At 32.7% G+C, this 22,801-nt stretch overlaps 1 protein-coding gene across 1 annotated transcript in view; it reads right to left on the bottom strand.

Moving 5' to 3' along the window:
* Positions 1–3,066: 3,066 nt before the first annotated feature.
* Positions 3,067–22,801, bottom strand: part of LOC132723762 (trans-Golgi network integral membrane protein TGN38-like) — a 37,261-nt gene continuing 17,526 nt past the window's right edge. The window contains exons 3-7 of the mRNA XM_060708538.1: positions 21,842–21,880; positions 21,259–21,300; positions 12,876–13,003; positions 10,763–10,798; positions 3,067–7,994 (exon numbers count right to left, since the gene is read on the bottom strand). Coding sequence (XP_060564521.1) covers positions 7,857–7,994; positions 10,763–10,798; positions 12,876–13,003; positions 21,259–21,300; positions 21,842–21,880 — 383 coding nt within the window. The 3' untranslated portion in view covers positions 3,067–7,856. The remainder of the gene's footprint in view (positions 7,995–10,762; positions 10,799–12,875; positions 13,004–21,258; positions 21,301–21,841; positions 21,881–22,801) is intronic.

Here is a 22,801-nt window from a genome sequence, read left to right as displayed (position 1 = left end):
CATATAAATATGTCATATTCACACGACATATTCAAAGGATAGGTCTACTGAATAAGTCAGCTGTTATCACATGTACATGCAAATCTTATAATGTTTGTCAAAGTAAATAGTAAAAGGAAACTTGCCTGCAATGAAGTCTGACTCTAAAATAATTGCAGATGTGATCAACAAAACGATGTTACTTTTCAGATAGAAAGGCAAAACTTATATTTGACATATATTATGCTGAACAGTTGTATCAACTGAAGTGTACATGTAAAAAGGATTTTATCACTTAAAAAGTAACTTAAAAATCATTTGAGTATAATTTAGTAAAGATTCTTGACAGAGTTATGTCCTCTTGTCTGGAAGTAGGGATAATGGTCTTGTTCAATACCTCACAGGGTATAAAAATAAGCGGTTTGTACAAAAAGTTAATCAAACTTTAGTTGATAAACGGAGGAATAATCTATCTGAAAGTGGGGATTGTGAAAGTTTCATAGTAAGATCTCAATGGGTATAAAAAGTAAACAAAAGGGCCACGATGGCCGAGTCACTCACCAGAAACATCTATTTTTCAGTGTTAGAAATTATTTCTCAAGTCAACTTGCGGAAAGGCAAGTAAAGTTTAACTTTAACTTGCCCCTCTAGTTACACCACAGATATATATATTTAGCTCCATGACAACACTGATTGTTTTTCGTTTCATCTTCATAATAAACAATAGGGCCAAAATGGCCTTAGATCATTCATCTTACCCACCATTACATTGCTCACTATATAAATTGAAATATTTTGTCCTAATATTTTGGAAATGCTTTGTTAATGTTTGTTATCTATGTTGCAAGTGTGTTCGAATGAGACTATGTAGAATAAATGACCACATAACAGGGTCCTTTTTGATTGGACAATTTTTTTTGTAACTTTTGTAAATGAATACACAAATTGTCACATGCAACATATGTAAGGTGTAGTCGTTGAAGTTTACAGTTTGGGACAACTAATTTTTAAAAAAATTCTATATGGTAACATAACTGTACGACACAGTACGTCAAAAAATGACAATAGGTCTAACATTGTAAAAAATATCAAAAATAGGCCAGCAAAGTAGGTCAAATGATAACAAAAAAAGGTCAACTGATATCAAAATTTAATTCAGCATCATAAATTACACCCTTGGTCCAAATTTCATGTCTGTGCATCAAAAAGCAAGAAAGTTGGTCAAATATCAAAAATATCACAAGTAGGTCAACTGCAATCAAAATTCTATTCAGCATCAGAAATTACACCCCTGGTCAAAATTTTATGTCTGTATGTAAGAACATTGGAGCTAGTAAAGAAAAATCTTGGAACAACTGCATCTAAATTATGAATAATTGTAACTTTAATAAGTCTTTAGCTTAACTATTATTATTTATGCATTGTGGGAGAGCTATCCTGCTTACCAGGGCATCAGTGTCTGCATAACACTTGGTTATAAATATCACCCCACTTTTTCTATATCCTCCAAGGTTTTGCTTTGAAATTTTGAATATTTGTTTATAACCAGTATCCCTACTTCTAGGCAAGAGGCAAAACTCCTGAATTATGACAAAATTATGCCATTTTTTAGCTCATCAGAACAGAAAATAACAAAAATAATGCATGTTATTATTATTTATATCAATTTTGTCCAAGTTGACCCATGCTCAGTTTGTATAATGCAGAGAAGAATTGGGTGCCTAGTTAGTTATGGAACTGCTAACCCCGATTCTAAAGAAACATCCATCCAACCAGATGTCATGTATACCATGTTAATGTCAGTATTCGGGAGCATTCTATTTACAACAAAACATATTATTCATCACAATATAAGTACATTTGTAAATAGGTACATAACTCCATTGTAGAATAGCCTGTGAATTATTGTTTCTCATTTGTATTTATGATAGGTCATAAGAACAACATGTTTGAGTTTCAGCCGCTTTATTTACATAATGATATGCAAACCAATATTTACATAATCAACTTTTAATTAACCCAAAGCATATTGAAATAGAAAATTGTGCAAACTAAACATAAACAATCAAAAAACATCAAAAAAACATCATAACTACATGTATGCAAACATTACAGCCATTAACAAACACAAAACTTATTTCTGATTTATTTAGGGTTCTAGTACCACTTAATTACAAAATAATTTTCCTTCTTTGTGTTTATCAGGTATCTACAAAGTTGTCAAAAATCTAATCTGTATTAAAATGACAAATTTCTGTTACATATTTCATCTTATCACTAATTACTTCCCAGCAGAAAAAAAACAGAAACAATTTAAATGTTAATTGAAAAAAAAAATCTTATAAAGGGTATAAAACTAAACTGAGCTATCTATACTGGGCTATCTGATATCAGCAAATACTGTTATCAGCAGAATAAAAAAATTGTCTGTATTTTGAAGAAGTTTATAAAATAAAAGAATGCAGTGGCACAATGCAAAATAATTACTAAACCTACTAAAAACTAAAACAAGCAATAGAATATTTGGTAAAAAATTCTGTTTCCTTATAAAAAAAATGTGTTAAATTTTGTCAGAAATATCTCAAGATTTGATCACACTTTGTTGAAACTATCTTGAGATATGACCGCATGACCACATATTTTGTTGAAACTATCTTGAGATATGACCACATATTTGGTTGAAACTATTTTGAGATATGACCACATATTTTGTTGAAACTCTCTTGAGATATGACCACATATTTTGTTGAAACTCTCTTGAGATATGACCACATATTTTGTTGAAACTATTTTGAGATATGACCACATATTTTGTTGAAACTATCTTGAGATATGACCACATATTTAACTGAAACTATCTTGAGATATGACCACATATTTGGCTGAAATTATCTTGAGATGTGACCTCATATTTGGCTGAAACTATCTTGAGATGTGACCACATATTTTGTTGAAACTATCTTGAGATATGACCACATATTTAACTGAAACTATCTTGAGATATGACCACATATTTTGTTGAAACTATCTTGAGATGTGACCACATATTTAACTGAAACTATCTTGAGATATGACCACATATTTAACTGAAACTATCTTGAGATGTGACCACATATTTAACTGAAACTATCTCAAAATATGACCATGAAGAAAATTAAGATTTTAGAAATATTGTTCTGGCATATTTCACCAGACATAGCTTTACACCATTTTAACAATTTTTCATTTGTGATAAAATATTTTCAGAATATCATCACTGATTAAGTGTCTTCTAATCTTAATTAAAAAACAAAACATACAATTTTCCAACATTCAGAAACACAAACAAACACATAAAATTAAGATGAGAATGTTTAAATATACTTTGCATGTATCAAAAATAGTGCAACAAACAACAGTGATACTGTTTATCAATTGAGCAAAACAAGTTGTGAAATCAGTAAGCATGTAAAAAAACTTTAGGAAGTTATAAGACACCTCCACTCTATAAATGTTATCTTTCATTTATCTGTTCATAACAAAATAGTGACAGTTACAACATAATTTACTAATCAGTTACTCTTCCACTTTACTTGGTGCACAACATTTTGTCGAAAGACATCTCGTCAAATACAACAGTTTGTCGAATATGACACTTTGCCGCATATGTCATAATCACAAATTTAGCTTTGTTATAAATCATTTGTTCAAACCATAAATCCTTAAAGGAACTAATATTACAATGTGATATAAAAATTGCACTAGTAGGACTATTATGAATATTGAACTTTATATTTTGAAATATAAATGCAAAATTTTACTACAATTAGTATAGAGAAGCTGACACTGACTTTATTACTTATCCTGAAATACTTGCTGATAACTATAAAAAAACATATAAACAAAAGTTCAATGCCGAACTTGGAACACTTCCCTTGAATTTGAAGTTTACTGTAACTTAAGTTATATATTACAACATAACAATTTCTGGCATCTGCAGAACATTTTTGATCAATCATTTAATGATTAGGTAAGTGTAAGTAATTTCAAGTCAGTGACCATATCGCCTCAAATAACCCCATTCCACTCAATACAATAGATCTTCTGTCATTGGCATGTGGTCAGCTTGAGTAGTAAGTGAATTATCGATAGTCATCCTCGGAGGTCATTAAACAACAGTTAGTGATCTAAAACAGCCAAAATAAGACATTCAAGTACCATTGAATACAAATCTTCCCCAAATAATACGATAACATCATGCAAGGTAAACATTTCAAGCCACAACAATATTTACATATATGAAAGTAAATAGACCATGTTTACTCACAATCTCTCATTTATAATATCCTCAGTCATTCTGTAAAATCACAATTACTTTTAAGTCTCAAGTCGTTATCTTTATGTTTGAAAGCAATAAACAATATGCAAGAAAAAATCTAAATTCACAAATGTGCAATTATTACAGACACTGCTGGCTCATATGTGTAAACAATAAATAAGTAATATGTGGTCAACACCTACATATCATATCCAATATTAGTATATACACATGGCCATCCTAAATGTTGTTAAAAACCATATCTTTAAGGAACTCCATTCAGATTAGAATGCCCAACAAGAGCTGTCGGTAGGACAGCAACGCTCGACTATTCTAGTGCTTGATAGTAAAAAATAATGCTTGATACATTTACCTACTCCTGTTTACAGGTTGGGGTCATGATGGTGAACAAGTGTGCAAAGTTTCAAAGCCATATGTCAATGGACTTTGAAAATATTTGAACTATTACAAAAACTTTAACGTAAATTCTAAGTCGAAAAAGGGGCATAATTCTGTCAAAATGCTTGATACAGTTACCTCCTCCTGTCTACAGGTTGGTGTCATGATGGTGAACAAGTGTGCAAAGTTTCAAAGCCATATGTCAATGGACTTTGAAAATATTTGAGGTATTACAAAAACTTTAACATAAATTCTAAGTTGAACAAGGGTGCCATAGTCACAAAATACGCCCGTTTACGAAAGCTTTAGATGCAGATGGGGGCATTATGGATAAGTGTTATCTAGCAAGCAAGTTTTTATCCTTGGCACTGTGTTGTTAAATGAACCTTAAAACAAATCAGTAGGGAAGATAAAAAGTACATGTAATTGTAATTTAATAACTAAAAAATTCTGATTTAAGATTTTATTCTAGGGAAATACATTTCATTACAATTCTTAATCTTTGAATGAGCTGAACTGATATTTACTTGAAAATTAAAATATAATTAAATTTCTATGAGAAAGTATTTACATTTGATAAGGTAATTACTGTATGATCTTTCTGAACAAATACCAAGGCTACAGAACACCATAGTTATCACAGTTAAGAATCTTGACCAATGAATGAAACATGTGTAAATAAATGTTACATTCTTTAGAACATACTCAAGTCCAAGAAAAGAGGATTATTTTATGCCCTTTGATTAAATTCTATTTTTAGAATTGAAAGTGAAAGTAGATCAAGGGGAGTAATTGTGTAAGTCATTTATGAACAAAGTAATAACTTTGTTGTTGCCCTTTGATTAAATTCTATTTACAAAATCTGGATATTTCATCATCTATAGTGACCTTGACCTTGTATATATTGACCTAAATTATATGTATCACAGCCATAGTCTTGATAATGACCATTTGTGTTACAATCCCTCAATAAATGATGACTAAATGGTCCATATACACATCTTCATATTTTTATCTGAACTTTGACCTCTATGTGTGACCTTGACCTTGGCCGCAAGGACCTGAATCTTGCACGCGACACTCCGCCTCACAATGGTGAACATTTGTGCCAAGTAATATTGAAATCCCTCTATACATGTGGAAGTTTTGCTCCGGACAAGCATTTTTCAATGACCTCTAAGTGTGACCTTGACCTTTGACCTAGAGACCTGGTTCATGTGTGCGACACTGCTCCTCATAGTGGTGAACATTTCTATGAAGTTTCATTAAAATCCCTCCATACATGTAGGAGATATGCTCCGGACAAAATTGGACGCCGCCCGACCGCCCGCCCGCCAGGGGCGTTCCCATAATACGTCCCGTTTTTCAAACGGGCGTATAAAAATGCTTGATAGAGTTACCTCCTCCTGTCTACAGGTTGGGGTCATGATTGTGAACAAGTGTGCAAAGTTTCAAAGCCATATGTCAATGGACTTTGAAAATATTTGAACTATTACAAAAACTTTAACATAAGTGGGTTCGCCGACGCCGACGCTCGGGTGACTACAATAGCTCTACTTATTCTTATCGAATAGTCGAGCTAAAAATATAAAATATGACATTTTTACATAGACCAATTAGTGCCATGCAAAAGGTAATAAAGAAATGTAATAAGAATTAAATTGAAAATCAACATTTAGTGCAATTCTTAGCAAGATTCGAGTTAAAAGCATTTTAACATATGAGCTGTGTCACGACAAAACCAACATAATTGGTTTGCAACCAGCATGGATCCAGACAAGCCTACGCATCCGCACAGTCTGTTCAGAATCCTTGCTGTTTGCTATCAGTTTCTCTACTTGTTATAGGGTTTTGTAAGCCAACAGCATGGATCCTGATCAGACTGTGCGGATGCTTAGGCTGGTCTGGATCCATGCTGGTCGCAAACGCATTACGTTGGTTTTGTCATGACGTGGCTCATTTTTTTTATTTATTTGGTCATTTTGCACAGTAAAATTGATCATTCTGAGGTTAAGGAGTGAGATCTGAAATTTAGCACTCAAGTTATAGTAAACAGAAATTAAACCTCAAATGAATATTGCAAATATTTCCAATCCTATTGCATCAAAAAAAAACGTCAGTTGAGTCCCTCACTACAGCAGGTTAAAGGTGAAATAATTGACTTATAAATATTTATAATTCTACAGAATACAATATGGAATTAAACAAAGATCATAATTTATCACAGAATGCTAAAAACAATGAAAAAGCTAGATGATTGCATATATGAAACAGCCAATACAATATTTACTTTTAATATTATGCTCCAATGACAGTTTAATGCTTCTACTGTACAGTTTAACAATCTAGTAGAAAGAAATGGCACAAAATAATCATTAACCTGCTTATTAAGGGCAGAACAATAATGACATACTTTAAACACACTGAACTAACTTTTCTGTACCTATTCACTATTCATTATTCACCATTTGTATGTTTTATTCTATAAAATAAATTATCAACATTGAGAATTTTAAACAATACTGTCCTTTGTATGCTAAAAGTAAAGACTGTTTTCTAAACAATGAATATTAATGAAAGCACGTAATGCAGGAAATTGATCACACTTAAAATAGATTGCATGTAGAGTGATAGCTTGTACAATGTGATAGATTAAATGGTAACAAAAAACATATCTTATCAATCTGTGCAGGCAATATAAACCTAAAAACCATAATTTTAAATTTCCTTCATCTGAACATCTTTCTATTAAACAGCACAAGGTATGAAGTAACATCATAAAAACATCTACTATATAACATGACATTTAAATGGCAAGTTTAAAACGAATGTTAAGAAACCTTATATCATTATCAATTATATTCATATTTGTTTATATATATGCATATCTATTTGTATATTACTACTATTATATAAGAGGTCCCAATTGAAACTTTCCCACAAATTTATACAGAAAACTGGATACTTGAATGTTACTGGTTACATGAAAGCCAATAATACAGGTGCTATTTGTATAAAATCGTATACATATAAAAACCAGGTCAACAAATCTCTATATGTGATGAATGCTCATATACTGAGAATATTTTACGTCTTCTTGATATAAAACTGTTTGAGAAACGAGAAATGATTGTTCAGGATGGATTTCTGTGGAGATTTTTGTTTATTCTGCCAATGGAAGTTAGAAAACATAGTCCTTGCTGTACGCTGATTTCTCGAGTGATGGCATCACATCATCGGTCTTCAACTGCTTGTAATCTTTAGTGTTAGGTCTTCGACCCCCTTTCCCAGACTTACCCTCTATAATAATGGCAAAAATCTGAAAGCAGAAAATTGGAATTAAATAATAGGTTAAGATAAATGTAAGACAACAGTGAATAATGATACAAAAAGATTATCATTCATACAGTATACAGTCGACTCTCGTTATCTCGAATTCATCAGGACCGTCCTAAAAGTATCGAGATAACGAAATGTCGAGATAAACATATTATGGTTTGAATAAGGCAGAAACCCATTTTTACAAAAGACATGTGCATACATTATGTCAAATAAACTATGATTTCCCCAAGTCTTGTTTTCATAGGCCTAGCCAATATTTAAATTGAATGCTGATTTATGTATTGGTACATGAATATAGAACACTGAATACTAGATTTAAGTATTGGTACATGAATATATTACATTGAACGCTGATTTAAGTATTGGTACATGAATATATTACATTGAACGCTGATTTAAGTATTGGTACATGAATATATTACATTGAACGCTGATTTATGTAATGGTACATAAATATAGAACATTGAATACTAGATTTATGTAATGTTACATGAATATATAGAGGATATTTGTTTAGTTCAGTGTAAGATCGGAATATATTTTACCGAGTGAGCACCAAAAGTATATTTCAAGAGTGGCGCAGCCATGAGCGAAATATGAACTTTTGGTGTTCACAAGGTGAAATATATTTTGATCTTACACTAAACTAAACAAATTTCCTTTTTATTATATGCAAAGAAACGTTTTAAAAAGACATTAAACCTAATACTGAACGAAAAAGCGCGCCAAATAATAATATGTGACGTCATTTACGATGTCACATCATTAAGTTGGTTCCCAGTACTGTGCAAGCTGGTATTTCACTGAAACAATGTAAGAGGCTTAAATTCAAAACAGTGAAATTATCAGTTTTATATCACTGATATATTTCTATAAACCACCAAAAAGCATGTAATAAAGAACATTGAATACTAGATTTAAGTATTGATACATGAATATATTACATTGAATGCTGATTTAAATGGATTTAAATAAGTTATCCTAAAAACCATTAGGAAATACAAAAAATTTCATTGGTTTCTTATACAGAGAGGCAAGAGTTCAATTTTGCATCTGTACAATGTACAACAGACATGGAAATTGTACAACCTGCTCCCCTTGCTTAGTACCCAGAAATAAATGTTTTATATGTCTTGTGAAAAACTGGCATTACATATTTTGGTGTTCATAGAGAAAGTTGTAAATGCATTCTTCAACAAGAGCTGTCACATGAGACAGCCGAGCTCGACTAATGAAATACTGTACGCAGTAAGGAGGACAAAACTATGAAAGAAAAATCAATTATGTATAATTAAGTATTAAGTTATTGTAAAAAAAAAAACATTTGTTAACATAAATTCCAAGATCAAGGGAAATAATTCTAGAAAAAGTCACGCTACAGTTATGAACCTTGTCACACAACATGTGTGTAATGATAAGAAATATATATTTGAAGTTTGAAGTAGATACCTTAAAAAGTAAAGAAGTTATAATATTTCTTAAAGAAAATCCTAAGTTCAAAGAGAGATAAATCTGTAAAAATTGCTTCAAGAGTTATGAACATTGTCACATAAAATGTAATTGATGATAAGGAATAAGTATTTGAAGTTTGAGGTAGATACCTTTAAACTAAAAAAGTTATAGTAAAAAATAACATTTTTCTAGTAAAAATATCTAAGTTTATGGGGAGTTAATTCTTGCAATATTGGTGCTAGAGTTATGAACCTTGTCATATAAGATGTGGATGATGATAAGGTACATATATTTGAAGTATGAAGTTGATCCCTTTAGAAATAAATAAGTTACAGTAAAAAATAAAAAAAATTAAGGAAAATTCTAAGTTCAAGGGGAGATAAATCTGAAAATATTGGTGCTAAAGTTATGAACCTTGTCACATAAGATGGGGATGATGATAAGGAACATATATTTAAAGTATGAGGTTGATCATTTAAGAAATAAAGAAGTAACAGTAAAAAATAGTATTTTTTAAGGAAAATTTTAAGTTCAAGGGGAGATAAATCTGAAAATATTGGTGCTAGAGTTATGAACATTGTCACATAAGATGGGGATGATGATAAGGAACATATATTTGAAGTTTGAAGTTGATACCTTAAGAAATGACAAAGTTATAGTGAAAAATATTTTACTGCACCAAAACTTTAATCTGAAATCTGGACGCGGATGCCGAAGCCGGGGCGAGTAGGACAGCTCTCCATATACTTCGTATAGTCGAGCTAAAAATGAACCTCATACATGTATACATAAGCTGAAGCTGCCTGACCATCCCAAAGTCTTGAAACAAAAGCATAACGACATGATAAAAAATAAGTTAACAAATGTAAAGTCAATCAAAGTTAATGATTATAAAAATGCAAGCATACATTGTATACATGTATATCAATGCATAATTATTATTACATTTATAGTTAGGTTGTTGTTGTTGTTTTTTTTTTCAGGAAAAATGATTATAGTATTGTTATTGGTGAGGAATTTTCCTTCATCAATAGGATAATAATTGTTTTCACTTTTTTGCCTATTTATGTGATTTTTTCATCATGTAAGCCTACATAATTTTAGCTTTAGTAGAAGCTACATTCTTAAATATCTACTACAAGTACTTTTATAAAACCCGCAACAAGGCTTGTAAATATGCCAATATTAAAACTACAAGAGCACTGCTAAGAAAAGCAAAGATAAAGAAGAAGATGGAGAATAAAACGATAAGTAAATGTCAAGACAGAAAGAACTTCCAATAAATTAACTTACATTATCCTTATAATTATGCCGACTTCTTCCCTTAAACTTATTTAAGCACAAAAATTATGTCTAACCTTATAAACTAACATCCTGTTTAATTGTACCAAAACAATATAAATTAAGTGTATATTGTATAGCACTGATGCCAATGAATTTTTGATCATAGCTTTCTTTATCTACATATAATCCATATCACTATCAAATACCATAGACCACAATTGTTACATGAAAAATGTTATGTAGGTGAACATAAATGAAGAAACTAGAACTATCACTAAATGTGATTAATACCCCTGCAAGACTGCTTCGGAAAAGAGGATGTTACTAGTAACAGAATACCTTGTAAAAGAATTGAAATAGAGTTATGGTTGTGGGCAATTAAAGATAGTTGTGGTTCTTTTATGTTGCATTTCCTTTAAATGCGGTGGCTATTGATGAAGTTTTATTGAATTACTCTGTAATAAGTCCAGAAAGACAAGGAAAAGGAACAAAGGGCAATAACTCTATAAATATTGAAGATTTGTCCAAATGGAGTTATGGTCCTTGTGCACTGCACTTCATCTCACTGCCCTTGACCATTGTATGAAGTTTCATTGAATTCCTTCCATTAATTTTCAAGTTATGCACTGGACAATAAAAAGTAACAAAGGGCAAAAACTTTTAAATGAGTCAAGAAAGAGTTATGGTTCTATGCACTGCCCTTCCTCTCAATATACTTGACCATTGTATGAAATAGTATTGAATTCCAACTAGCAGTTTTCAAGTTATGCTCTGGACAAGAAAAAAGAAATGGAAAAGTAACAAAGGGCAATAACTCTATAATTACTTGGGGCAGAGTTATAGTTTTTGTGCACTGCACTTCCTCCTATTGTGCTTGACCATTGTATGAAGTTGTTTTGAATTCCAACCAGTATGTTTTAAGTTATGCTCTGGACAAGGAAAAGTATCATAAAAGGGCAATAACTCTGTAATTTGTCAAAATGGAGTTATGGTTCTTGTGCACTGCACTTCCTCTTAATGTGCTTGACAATTGTATGAAGTTGTATTGAATTCCAAACAGTAGTTTTCAACTTATGCTCCGGACAATGAAAAGTAACAAAGGGCAATAACTCTGTAATTAGTCAAGATGGAGTTATGGTACTTCTGCACTGCACTTCCTCTCAATGTGCTTGACCATTGTATGAAGTTATGCTCCGGACAAAAAAAGCAATTGAAAAGTAACAAAGGGCAATAACTCTGTAATTAGTCAAGATGGAGTTATGGTCCTTGTGCACTGCACTTCCCCTTATTGGGCTTGACCAAAGTATGAAGTTGTTTTGAATTCCAACCAGTTCTTATCAAGTTATGCTGCAGACAAGGAAAAGTAACAAAGGGCAGTAACTCTGTAATTAGTCAAGATGGAGTTATGGTTCTTGTGCACTGCACTTCCTCTCAATGTGCTTGACCATTTTATGAAGTTATATTGAATTCCAATTATTAGTCTTCAAGTCATGGTCAGGACAAAAGAAAGCAATGGAAAAGTAACAACAGGCAATAACTCTGTAATAACTTCAGATAGAGTTATGGTTCTTGTGCACTGCACTTCTTCTCAATGTGCTTGACCATTTTATGAAGTTATATTGAATTCCAACTATTAGTCTTCAAGTTATGGTCCGGACAAAAGAAAGCAATGGAAAAGTAACAAAGGGCAATAACTCTGTAATTACTTTAGATAGAGTTATGGTTCTTGTGCACTGCACTTCCCCTTATTGTGCTTGACAATTGTATGAAGTTGTTTTGAATTTCAACCATTAGTTTTAATTTTATGCTCCGGATAAGGAAAAGTAACAAAGGGCAATAACTCAGTTAGCTTAGTTAAGATGGAGTTATGGTTCTTGTGCTCTTTCTCTTAATGTGCTTGACCATTGTATGAAGTTATATTGAATTCCAACCATTAGTTTTCAAGTTATGCTCCGGACAAATGCAACAGACCGCTGGACCCACCGACCACTGGGTGACCCTTCTATACCCCCCAAACTTCTTTTCGGGGGTATAATAATATATAACAGTTTAACAAAAAATCAACTAAACATTTGATTAGGAGTAGTTATAAATAAGACAGATACTTAGAGAATATACTCACCTTTTGTTTATTATGGAATACAATATAGCCAGCAATAGAGAGTACAATAAAGACAAGGAAATATGCCATGAAGTGACCTCCTGAACTCTCATCCTCATCTACGGCATGACCCATACTCGCTACCTCCTCTGTAATTATAATATTTTATTACGTGTACATAAATTTATTTAACATTTAATGCATGTATCATAATCAATTACACAAATATGATCCCCCCTAAATACAAAGAGTTGATCTGACATGAACTTGCTGGCATCTATAATACCAACAAATAAAAGTGTTATTATAGGAGTATCTTTATCTGTTCCCATGGATTTTACTAGAACAGATCACTTTCAGTGTTAAACTGCCTCATGAGATCCAGCCTAGTGAAATCCACTTAAGGTAAATCCAGTTACATTTTTACCAGTGACAGTTAATGATAATGCAGTATCAATGTAATGTTTGATTAATTATAAATCATGTTGTAACTTAACTATACAGTGACATGCTATAGCTAACTTCCCTATTTACACTGTTTGATATTGTTGACAATTGATTGCCCTACTTGAAACAAAAATTTAATTTTTTTTATATAACAATTGCATCGTATCATATTAAACTATTTTATCTATCTGCTATTTGAAAACAGTACATTATTGATTAAATGTAAGAAATGTATATATTTTTTTAAATAATAGCTAAGAAACCTAATGTTACAATGTATGTCACACACAAATATCACCCATAACAAGATTGATTTAAGCTGTGTGTCACATGATTAAGTTAGAATGTATAGACAAGCGAAGATTATGATGAAAAACTAACTAATTGATTTATCAATTACCAGACACATAATACATGCTTTGAAACAGATGTCAGTGTATAGATTTATATTTGTTAAATGTGGTTAATGTAAGAACAAGATGAACCATTTCATTAACTTATACCTAACAACTTATTAAATTCAACAAGATCATAATACATACATGTGTGAAGCCATCTCTGACTTCTATATTTCTAAGATTCCATAACTTTAAAAATAATAACAAGAGGGCCATGATGGCCCTGAAGTCCCTTACCTGTATATAGGCCCCCGAAGCGGGCCCAGTTTAAACCCCAGGGCTTTCATTTGAAAAAACTTGGTAGACACCCATTAGAAGATGTTTCATGCTAAACATCTAAAGTCTAGCTCGTGGGGTTTTTTAAAAGAAGATTTTTTTAAGTTTTTTCTTTACAAATATAGTTAAAAACAATGACAACCCTGGGGCATAGCCAGTTTTGACCCCAGGGCTTTTATTTGAACAATCTTTGTAGACACTTACTAGAAAATGCTTCGTGCTTAATATCTCTAGCTATTCAAGTTTTTTCAAAGAAGGTTTTAAAGTTTTTGCAATACACATATAAGGAAAATGAATGATCCCCCGGGGCGGGGCCAATTTTAACCCCAGGGCTTTTATTTGAACAAACTTTGTAGACACTCACTAGAAGATGTTTCATGTTTAGTATCTAAACTCTAGCTATTTGGTTTTTTTGAAAGAAGATGATTTAAAGTTTTTGCTATACACATATAAGGAAAATCAATAACCCCCAGGGCGGGGCCAATTTTGACCCCAGGGCTCTTATTTGAACAAACTTGGTAGACACCTATTAGAACATGTTTGATGCTCAATATCTTAGCCATAGCTCTTTGGGTTCTTTAAAAGAAGATTTTTTAAGTTTTTACTATATACATATAGGGAAAATCAATGACCTCCTGGGGCGGGGCCAATTTTGACCCCAGGGCTTTTATTTGAACAAACTTGGTAGACACTCACTAGAAGATGTTTCATGCCAAATATCTAAGCTCTAGCTCTTGGTGCTTTTTAGAAGAAGGTATTTAAAGTTTTTTCTTTTGGTTGCCATGGCAACCAGAGTTCTGCATGGAATTAAATTCTTTGAACAAAGTATCAAAGGTGATCACCAAAGGTACATTCCTGTGAAGTTTGGATGAAATTGGCTTAGTGGTTTATGAGGAGATGTCATTTAAAGTAAAAGTTTACGGACGAAGGATGGATGGATGGACGACGGACGAAAAGCGATCACAAAAGCTCACCCTGTCACTTTGTGACAGGTGAGCTAATAAACTAAAAACAAGCCTTTACTTGCAGTTATCTTTGTTATACATTTTATTGTGAATACAAACATTCAGGCTAGACATCAGAAATGATTGTGTTGAATGATTTCAAGCTAATGGTGAACATGGGTACCAATAATTAATGTCAGTATCTTAAAAATAAGATTTTTAGCCCTAAAGTACATTCTAATACACTGACAACAACTTGAACATAACTTTACTGCACTCATTAATATGATATGATTTCTATTCCTTAAAACTAAATTTATGCAACTCAGTCTGAAACAAGAACGTGTTTGCTAAACACATTAATGTCCCCACTCATATTCTTGTCAGTAAAAATTTTTCAAACAAGGAGGCCATTGACCCCATAGGGCTAACCTGACGACAGACTTTATTTGTGTACGGGCCAAACTTAGAACAAGTTTGGTAGAGGACCTATAAATGATATTATATAACAAATATCAAAGTACCTTTAGAAAAGAAGAATTTTTCAGTTTTACTACAAGTACAAAATGAAAATTAATGACTTATCTTCCATCCCCCCTCCCCAGTGGGGCAAATTTTGACCCCAGGCCCCGTGTTCACAAAGAAAAGATCAGGATCAGGATCAGGTGATCCTGATTTTATTTCCATTGTTTTATAAAACTAAAATTGATCGTATTATGCTAGAATTAAATGGTACACATTCGAATTGTAAATAATTGCTTATTTGCAAAGAAACCAACTTATTATTGGATAAAATCAACTAATTACGAAACAAATACAAAAATAATCGGATCAAAATAAGGATCAATTTTAGGATCAAGATCAAAATTTGGATCAACTGTAAAATGCCCATTTCTTGTATAAAATGACAATAAATTTATTCTAAACTTGCATTAATATGCTATTTAAGTCCAGTTTTATCAATTTAATACTGAATATATAATTTATGATAATAAATAAAGGAGAATATTTGAGTTTTTAAATTTGATCCTGATCTTGATCCTGATCCTTAAATCTTTGTGAACACGGGGCCAGGGCTATAATCTGAACAATCTTAATTGAGGTCCACTACACAATGTTCATGCCAAATATCTAGCCTCTAGCCTTTGTCAATTCAGATGAAGTTTCTTTAAGTTTTGACTATAATTATACATATAGGGAAATCCTACGACTCCTGGGGCCTAGCAAAGTTTGACACGAGGGGCAAAATTTGTAGAACTTTGGTAGAGGACTTACAGATGATATCATACACCAAACATCTAAGCTCTAAGCCTAGTACTTCAGATAAATATTTTTGAAGTTTTTACTATATACATATAATGAAAACCTATGACCACCAGGGACGGGCCAATTTTGACCCCAGGGCTAAATTTGAACAATCTCAGTGGAGGTCCACTGTACAATGTTTCATGCAAGATACCGAACATCTAGCCTTTGTCAATTCAGGGGAGAAAATTTTTGTTTAACGTTTTTACTATCTATAAATATAAGGAATACCTATGACCCTCCAAAGGGACTAATTATGACACTGGGAGCAAAATTTGAACAATGTTGGTAGAGGACCTATAGATATTGTATGCCTAATATCTAAGCTATTAGCCTTGTTCCTTCCAACAAGGAGATTTTTAAAAGTTTTTACTACACACATAAAAGGAAGCGGGGCGAATTTTTTACCAAGGGCTATAATTTGAACAATCTTGGTATAGGTCCACTACACAATGTTTCAAGCAAAATATCTAACCTTTAGCCTTTATCAATTCAGAGGAGAAGATTTTTTTATGTTTTTACTATGAACATATAAGGAAAACCTAAAAGCCCGACTCCTGGGCGGGACAATTTTAATCCCATATAATATATAATTTAGACAATCTTGGTAGAGGTCCACTTCAAAAATGTTCCATGCCAAATATCTAACCTTTAGCCTTTGTCAATTCAGGAAAAGAAAGTGTAAAAATCTATTTTTAGCACTGGTGACCTTGACCCAACTTACCCCTTACTCCATCCAAAGGAAGAAAATTTCTCAATTTACTTGCCCAGATACAGGTTAAACTTGTACAGACGGACGGTTCAATTACAATATGCCTGGGGGCTTAAAAACTTAAGTTACTGTTGTTAAACCAACAAGAGCCATGTTATCATGGCCATCCCCTGCTGAATGTGTTTGCTCATTGGAAGAATATATATGTAGTAGAGCAGAATAGTTCAATTTTAAGGGGTCTTTTGGTAATGAAAACTTATGGCTGGAGTGATAAAAGCTATTGAAACCTATGTGAAATCTGATAGCTGAAAATAACAAAGGGCAATAACTGAAAAATAATGCACAGTAGGCTATCATTCTTGTGTGCTGCACTCCTCCTCAATGAGATCTATCCACCTACGAAGTTTCAAGTTGATACCTCTAATACTTTTTGAGATAAGCTCTGGACAAAAAGTATGAAAAATAAACAAGAGGGCCATGATGGCCCTGAGTTCGCTCACCTGTATATAGGCCCCCCCCCCCAACCCATCTCCCCCAACGTTGCAGGGCCAATTTAACCCAAGGGCTTTTATTTGCAAAAACTTGGTAGACACCAATAAGAAGATGTTTCATGCTAAACATCTAAGCTCTAGTTCATTGGGCTTTTTAAAAGAAGATTTTTTTTAAGTTTTTACTTTACACATATAGTTTAAAACAATGACACCCCTGGGGCCGGGCCAGTTTTGACCCCACGGCTTTTATTTGAACAAACTTTGAAGACACTTACAAGAAGATGTTTCATGCTTAATATCTAAACTCTAGCTATTTGGGTTTTTTCAAAGAAGATTTTAAGTTTTTGCTATACACATATTAAGAAAATCAATGACCCCCGGGCTGGGGCCAATTTTGACCCCGGGTCTTTTATTTGAACAAACTTTGTAGACACTCACTAAAAGATGTTTCATGCTTAATATCTTAACTCTAGCTATTTGGGTTTTTTCAAAGAAGACTTTTTAAGTTTTTGCTATACACATAAGGAAAATCAATGACCCCTGGGGCGGTGCCAATTTTGACCCCAGGGCTTTTATTTGAACAAACTTGGTAGACACCTATTAGAACATGTTTGATGCTAAATATCTTAGCCATAGCTCTTTGAGTTCTTTAAAAGAAGACTTTTTAAGTTTTAACTATATGCATATAGGGAAAATCAATGACCCCCGGGGCGGGGCCAATTTTGACCCAAGGGCTTTTATTTGAACAAACTTGGTAGACACTTATTAGAACGTGTTTCATGCTAAATATCTTAGCTCTAACTCTTTTGGTTCTTTAAAAGAAGATTTTTTAAGTTTTTACTATATGCATATAGGGAAAATCAATGACCCCCCCGGGGCAGAGCCAATTTTAACTCTAGGGCTTTTATTTGAACAAACTTTGTAGACACTTATTAGAACATGTTTCATGCTAAATATCTTAGCTCTAACTCTTTTGGTTCTTTAAAAGAATGTTTTTTAAGTTTTTACTATATGCATATAGGGAAAATCAATGACCCCCTGGGGCGGGGCCAATTTTGACCCAAGGGCTTTTATTTGAACAAACTTGGTAGACACCTATTAGAACATGTTTCATGCTCAATATCTTAGCCATAGCTCTTTGAGTTCTTTAAAAGAATGTTTTTTAAGTTTTTACTAAATGCATATAGGGAAAATCAATGACCCCCTGGGGCGGGGCCAATTTTGACCCCAGGGCTTTTATTTGAACAAACTTGGTAGACACCTATTAGAACATGTTTGATGCTCAATATCTTAGCCATAGCTCTTTGAGTTCTTTAAAAGAATGTTTTTTAAGTTTTTACTATATGCATATAGGGAAAATCAATGACCCCTCGGGGCGGGGCCAATTTTGACCCCAGGGCTTTTATTTGAACAAACTTGGTAGACACTTATTAGAACGTGTTTCATGCTAAATATCTTGGCTGTAACTCTTTTGGTTCTTTAAAAGAAGATTTTTTAAGTTTTTACTATATGCATATAGGGAAAATCAATGACCCCCCGGGGCAGGGCCAATTTTAACCCAAGGGCTTTTATTTGAACAAACTTGGTAGACACTTATTAGAACATGTTTCATGCTAAATATCTTAGCTGTAACTCTTTTGGTTCTTTAAAAGAAGATTTATTAAGTTTTTACTATATGCATATAGGGAAAATCAATGACCCCCTGGGGCGGGGCCAATTTTGACCCCAGGTCTTTTATTTGAACAAACTTGGTAGACACCTATTAGAACATGTTTCATGCTCAATATCTTAGCCATACTCTTTGAGTTTCTTTAAAAGAAGACTTTTCTAGTTTTTACTATATGCATATAGGGAAAATCAATGACCCCCGGGGCGGGGCCAATTTTGACCCAGGGCTTTTATTTGAACAAACTTGGTAGACACTATTAGAACATGTTTGATGCTCATATCTTAGCCATAGCTCTTTGAGTTCTTTAAAAAAGAATGTTTTTTTAAGTTTTTTACTAATATGCATATAGGGAAAAATCACATGACCCCTCGGGGCGGGGCCAATTTTGACCCCAGGGCTTTTATTTGAACAAACTTGGTAGACACTTATTTGAACGTGTTTCATGCTAAATATCTTAGCTGTAACTCTTTTGGTTCTTTAAAAGAAGATTTTTTAAGTTTTTACTATATGCATATAGGGAAAATCAATGACCCCCCCGGGGCAGGGCCAATTTTAACCCAAGGGCTTTTATTTGAACAAATTTGGTAGACACTTATTAGAACATGTTTCATGCTAAATATCTTAGCTCTAACTCTTTTGGTTCTTTAAAAGAAGACTTTTTAAGTTTTTACTATATGCATATAGGGAAAATCAATGACCCCCTGGGGCGGGGCCAATTTTGACCCCAGGGCTTTTATTTGGACAAACTTGGTAGACACCTATTAGAACATGTTTCATGCTCAATATCTTAGCCATAGCTCTTTGAGTTCTTTAAAAGAAGATTTTTTAAGTTTTTACTATATGCATTTAGGGAAATTCAATGACCCCTCGGGGCGGGGCCAATTTTGACCCCAGGGCTTTTATTTGAACAAACTTGGTAGACACTCACTAGAAGATGTTTCATGCCAAATATATAAGCTGTAGCTCTTATGGTTTTTTAGAAGAAGATATTTAAAGTTTTTTCTTTCGGTTGCCATGGCAACCAGAGTTCTGCATGGAATTAAATTCTTTGAACAATTTTTAAAGGTGACCACCAAAGGAACATTCCTGTTAAGTTTGGATGAAATTGGCTTATTGGTTTATGAGGAGATGTCATTTAAAGTAAAAGTTTACGGACGGACGCCGGACGGACGGACGCCGGACGAAAAGTGATCACAAAAGCTCACCCTGTCACTTTGTGACAGGTGAGCTAAAAAGAGCAATAATTCAAAAATTATAAAGGGAAGAGTTATCATTCTTGCACACAGCATTCCTCCTCAATAAGATCTATCCACCTATGAAGTTTCATGTTGTCATCTCATAGACCTTTTGAGTTATGCTCCACTATGAAAAATAATAAAGTATGAAAAAAAAAAAAAGGGCAAACAAAGGGCAATAACTCAAAAAGTATGAAGGGTAGAGTTATTATTCTTGTGCACTGCACACCTCCTGAGTGAGATCTATTCACCTATGAAGTTTCAAATTGATATCTCAAAGGCTTTTTGAGTAATGCTCTTGACAAAAATTAAGTTTGAAAAATAACAAAGGGCAATAACTCAAAAATTATGCAAAGTAGAGTTATCATTCTTGTGCACTGCATTCCTTCTCAATGAGATCTATCCACCTATGAAGTTTCATGTTGACATCTCAAAGACTTTTTGAGTAATGCTCCAACCAGGTGAAAAATTAAGTATGAAAAATAACAAAGGGCGATAACTTATAAATTATGAAAAGAAGAGCTATCATTCTTGTGCACTGCACACCTCCTGAGTGAGATCTATCCACCTATAAAGTTTCATGTTCATATCTCAAAGACTTTTTGAGTTATGCTCTGGACAAAAATTAAGTTTGAAAAATAACAAAGGGCAATAACTCACAAATTATGCAAAGTAGAGTTATCATTCTTGTGCACAGCACTCCTACTCAATATGATCTATCCACTTATGAAGTTTCAAGTTGATACCTCAAATACTTTTTTAGATATGCTCCGGACAAAAATGCCGGATGGAAGGACAGACGGAGGGATGGACAGAAGGTCAGACAGACAGACGAAGACTATTTCTATATCCCCCACCGCCTTTCGGTGGGGGATAATAAAGCAGTGATTTAAATATAGTCTTGGTGATTTGTACATATTAACTTACTATGTTTTGATTGTTCTGGTTTCTTATTCTCCACAACTTCATCTGAAATAAATATAAAATTGCAATTATTTTCTTTTATTTCAACTTAAAATGACCGAAAACTAGAACTACGAGAGTCGGATGTGTCGCCTTGTGAACAATATTGTTTAGGTGAATTTATGGCCAGGACAAAAATAAAGAAAATAAAGAAGTGCAGAGTACCAAATCTTGTACACTGCATTTTTCTTAATAAGATCTATCATTATGAAGTTTCATGTCCATAGCGTTTATACTTTAGGAGAAATGGCCTGGACAAAAATAAAGTATGAAAATTAACAAAGGGCAATAACTCAAAAACTAAGAAATGCAGAGTACCGGTTCTTGTGCACTGCACTTCTTCTTAATGAGATCTATCATCCTATGAAGTTTACAGACTATAGCTTTTATACTTTAGGAGAAATGGCCTGGACAAAAATAAAGTATGAAAATTAACAAAGGGCAATAACAAAAAAATTGAAGTCTGAAGTGATACTAACTGTTGTAAAACTAAGAAGCAGTGATTAATATACTAGTAGCCTTGGTGGTATGTGTATAATTAACTTACTATTTTGTTTTGGTGCATTATTGTCCTCCAACGTATTATCTGTAAAAAAATAAAAAGAAATGAAATAAAAATGCATTTTTTTTCTTTTTTTCTTCTTTTACTGAAGAATAACTTGGGTGTATCAAATCTAAATTATATGGCATATTGCGTAATGTTCTTTTCAAATTTTCAGTAAATAAACTTCCCTTTGTAGAATGAAAAAGGATGTTTATAAAACTGCACACATGAGTTATTCTTCAAGGTTATCAAAGTAATAAAATCTTTAGAATTGAAGAAAACTACCTCCTTTCACATGAATATTAGACAAGGCTGATTAATTACCTTTGGTAGTGATGAGAAAGAAAACAGAATTTACCATTGAATTTCCTGTAGTGATTTCAAGATAATTAATTCAAAAACTAAACACCTCTTTTCCTGAACTAAATAATAAACATAGGTTAGTTATTAATATAGGTAATATAACTCTACAGGAATGAGGACTCTATCATCCCTACAAGAGACTAAACTGCTGAAAAACAAGAATATTCCCCAAACACTGCTAATATCATAATCTAAATGGTTATACAATGTATCTAAATGGTTATACAATGTATAACGATTCGCCCCATAATGACTTACCCAACTTTAGTTAACGATTAGCCCCACATTATACTTAACATTTCTTTACTCATTTGGATTGTCAAATGTTTATGGTTTGCATATTTTAGCATTCATTTGGTATTCGTTTTAAAAATAACATTTAATTTTGAGATAGAATAAGGAAATTTTCGGTTAAAAAGATCTAATAATTATAGATTAGTGATAATTATTTAATTTACACTTGTTTATTCCTTATTTAGAACAGAGACTTATATATTATTGACAATGGCTTACTTAATTTTCTAAAACTAGAAATTTGAATTTATATATAAGTAAATGAAGGCCTTTAATTAAAATAAAGACATGTAGTATTTCAATGCA

This window comes from Ruditapes philippinarum, unplaced genomic scaffold (assembly GCF_026571515.1).
Source record: "Ruditapes philippinarum isolate M1 unplaced genomic scaffold, ASM2657151v2 ctg561_1_1_1_1, whole genome shotgun sequence".
Classification (NCBI taxonomy): Eukaryota; Metazoa; Mollusca; class Bivalvia; order Venerida; family Veneridae; genus Ruditapes; species Ruditapes philippinarum.
Note: the sequence above shows the minus strand (reverse complement) of the source record. Positions and strands in the feature narration are given on the sequence as shown.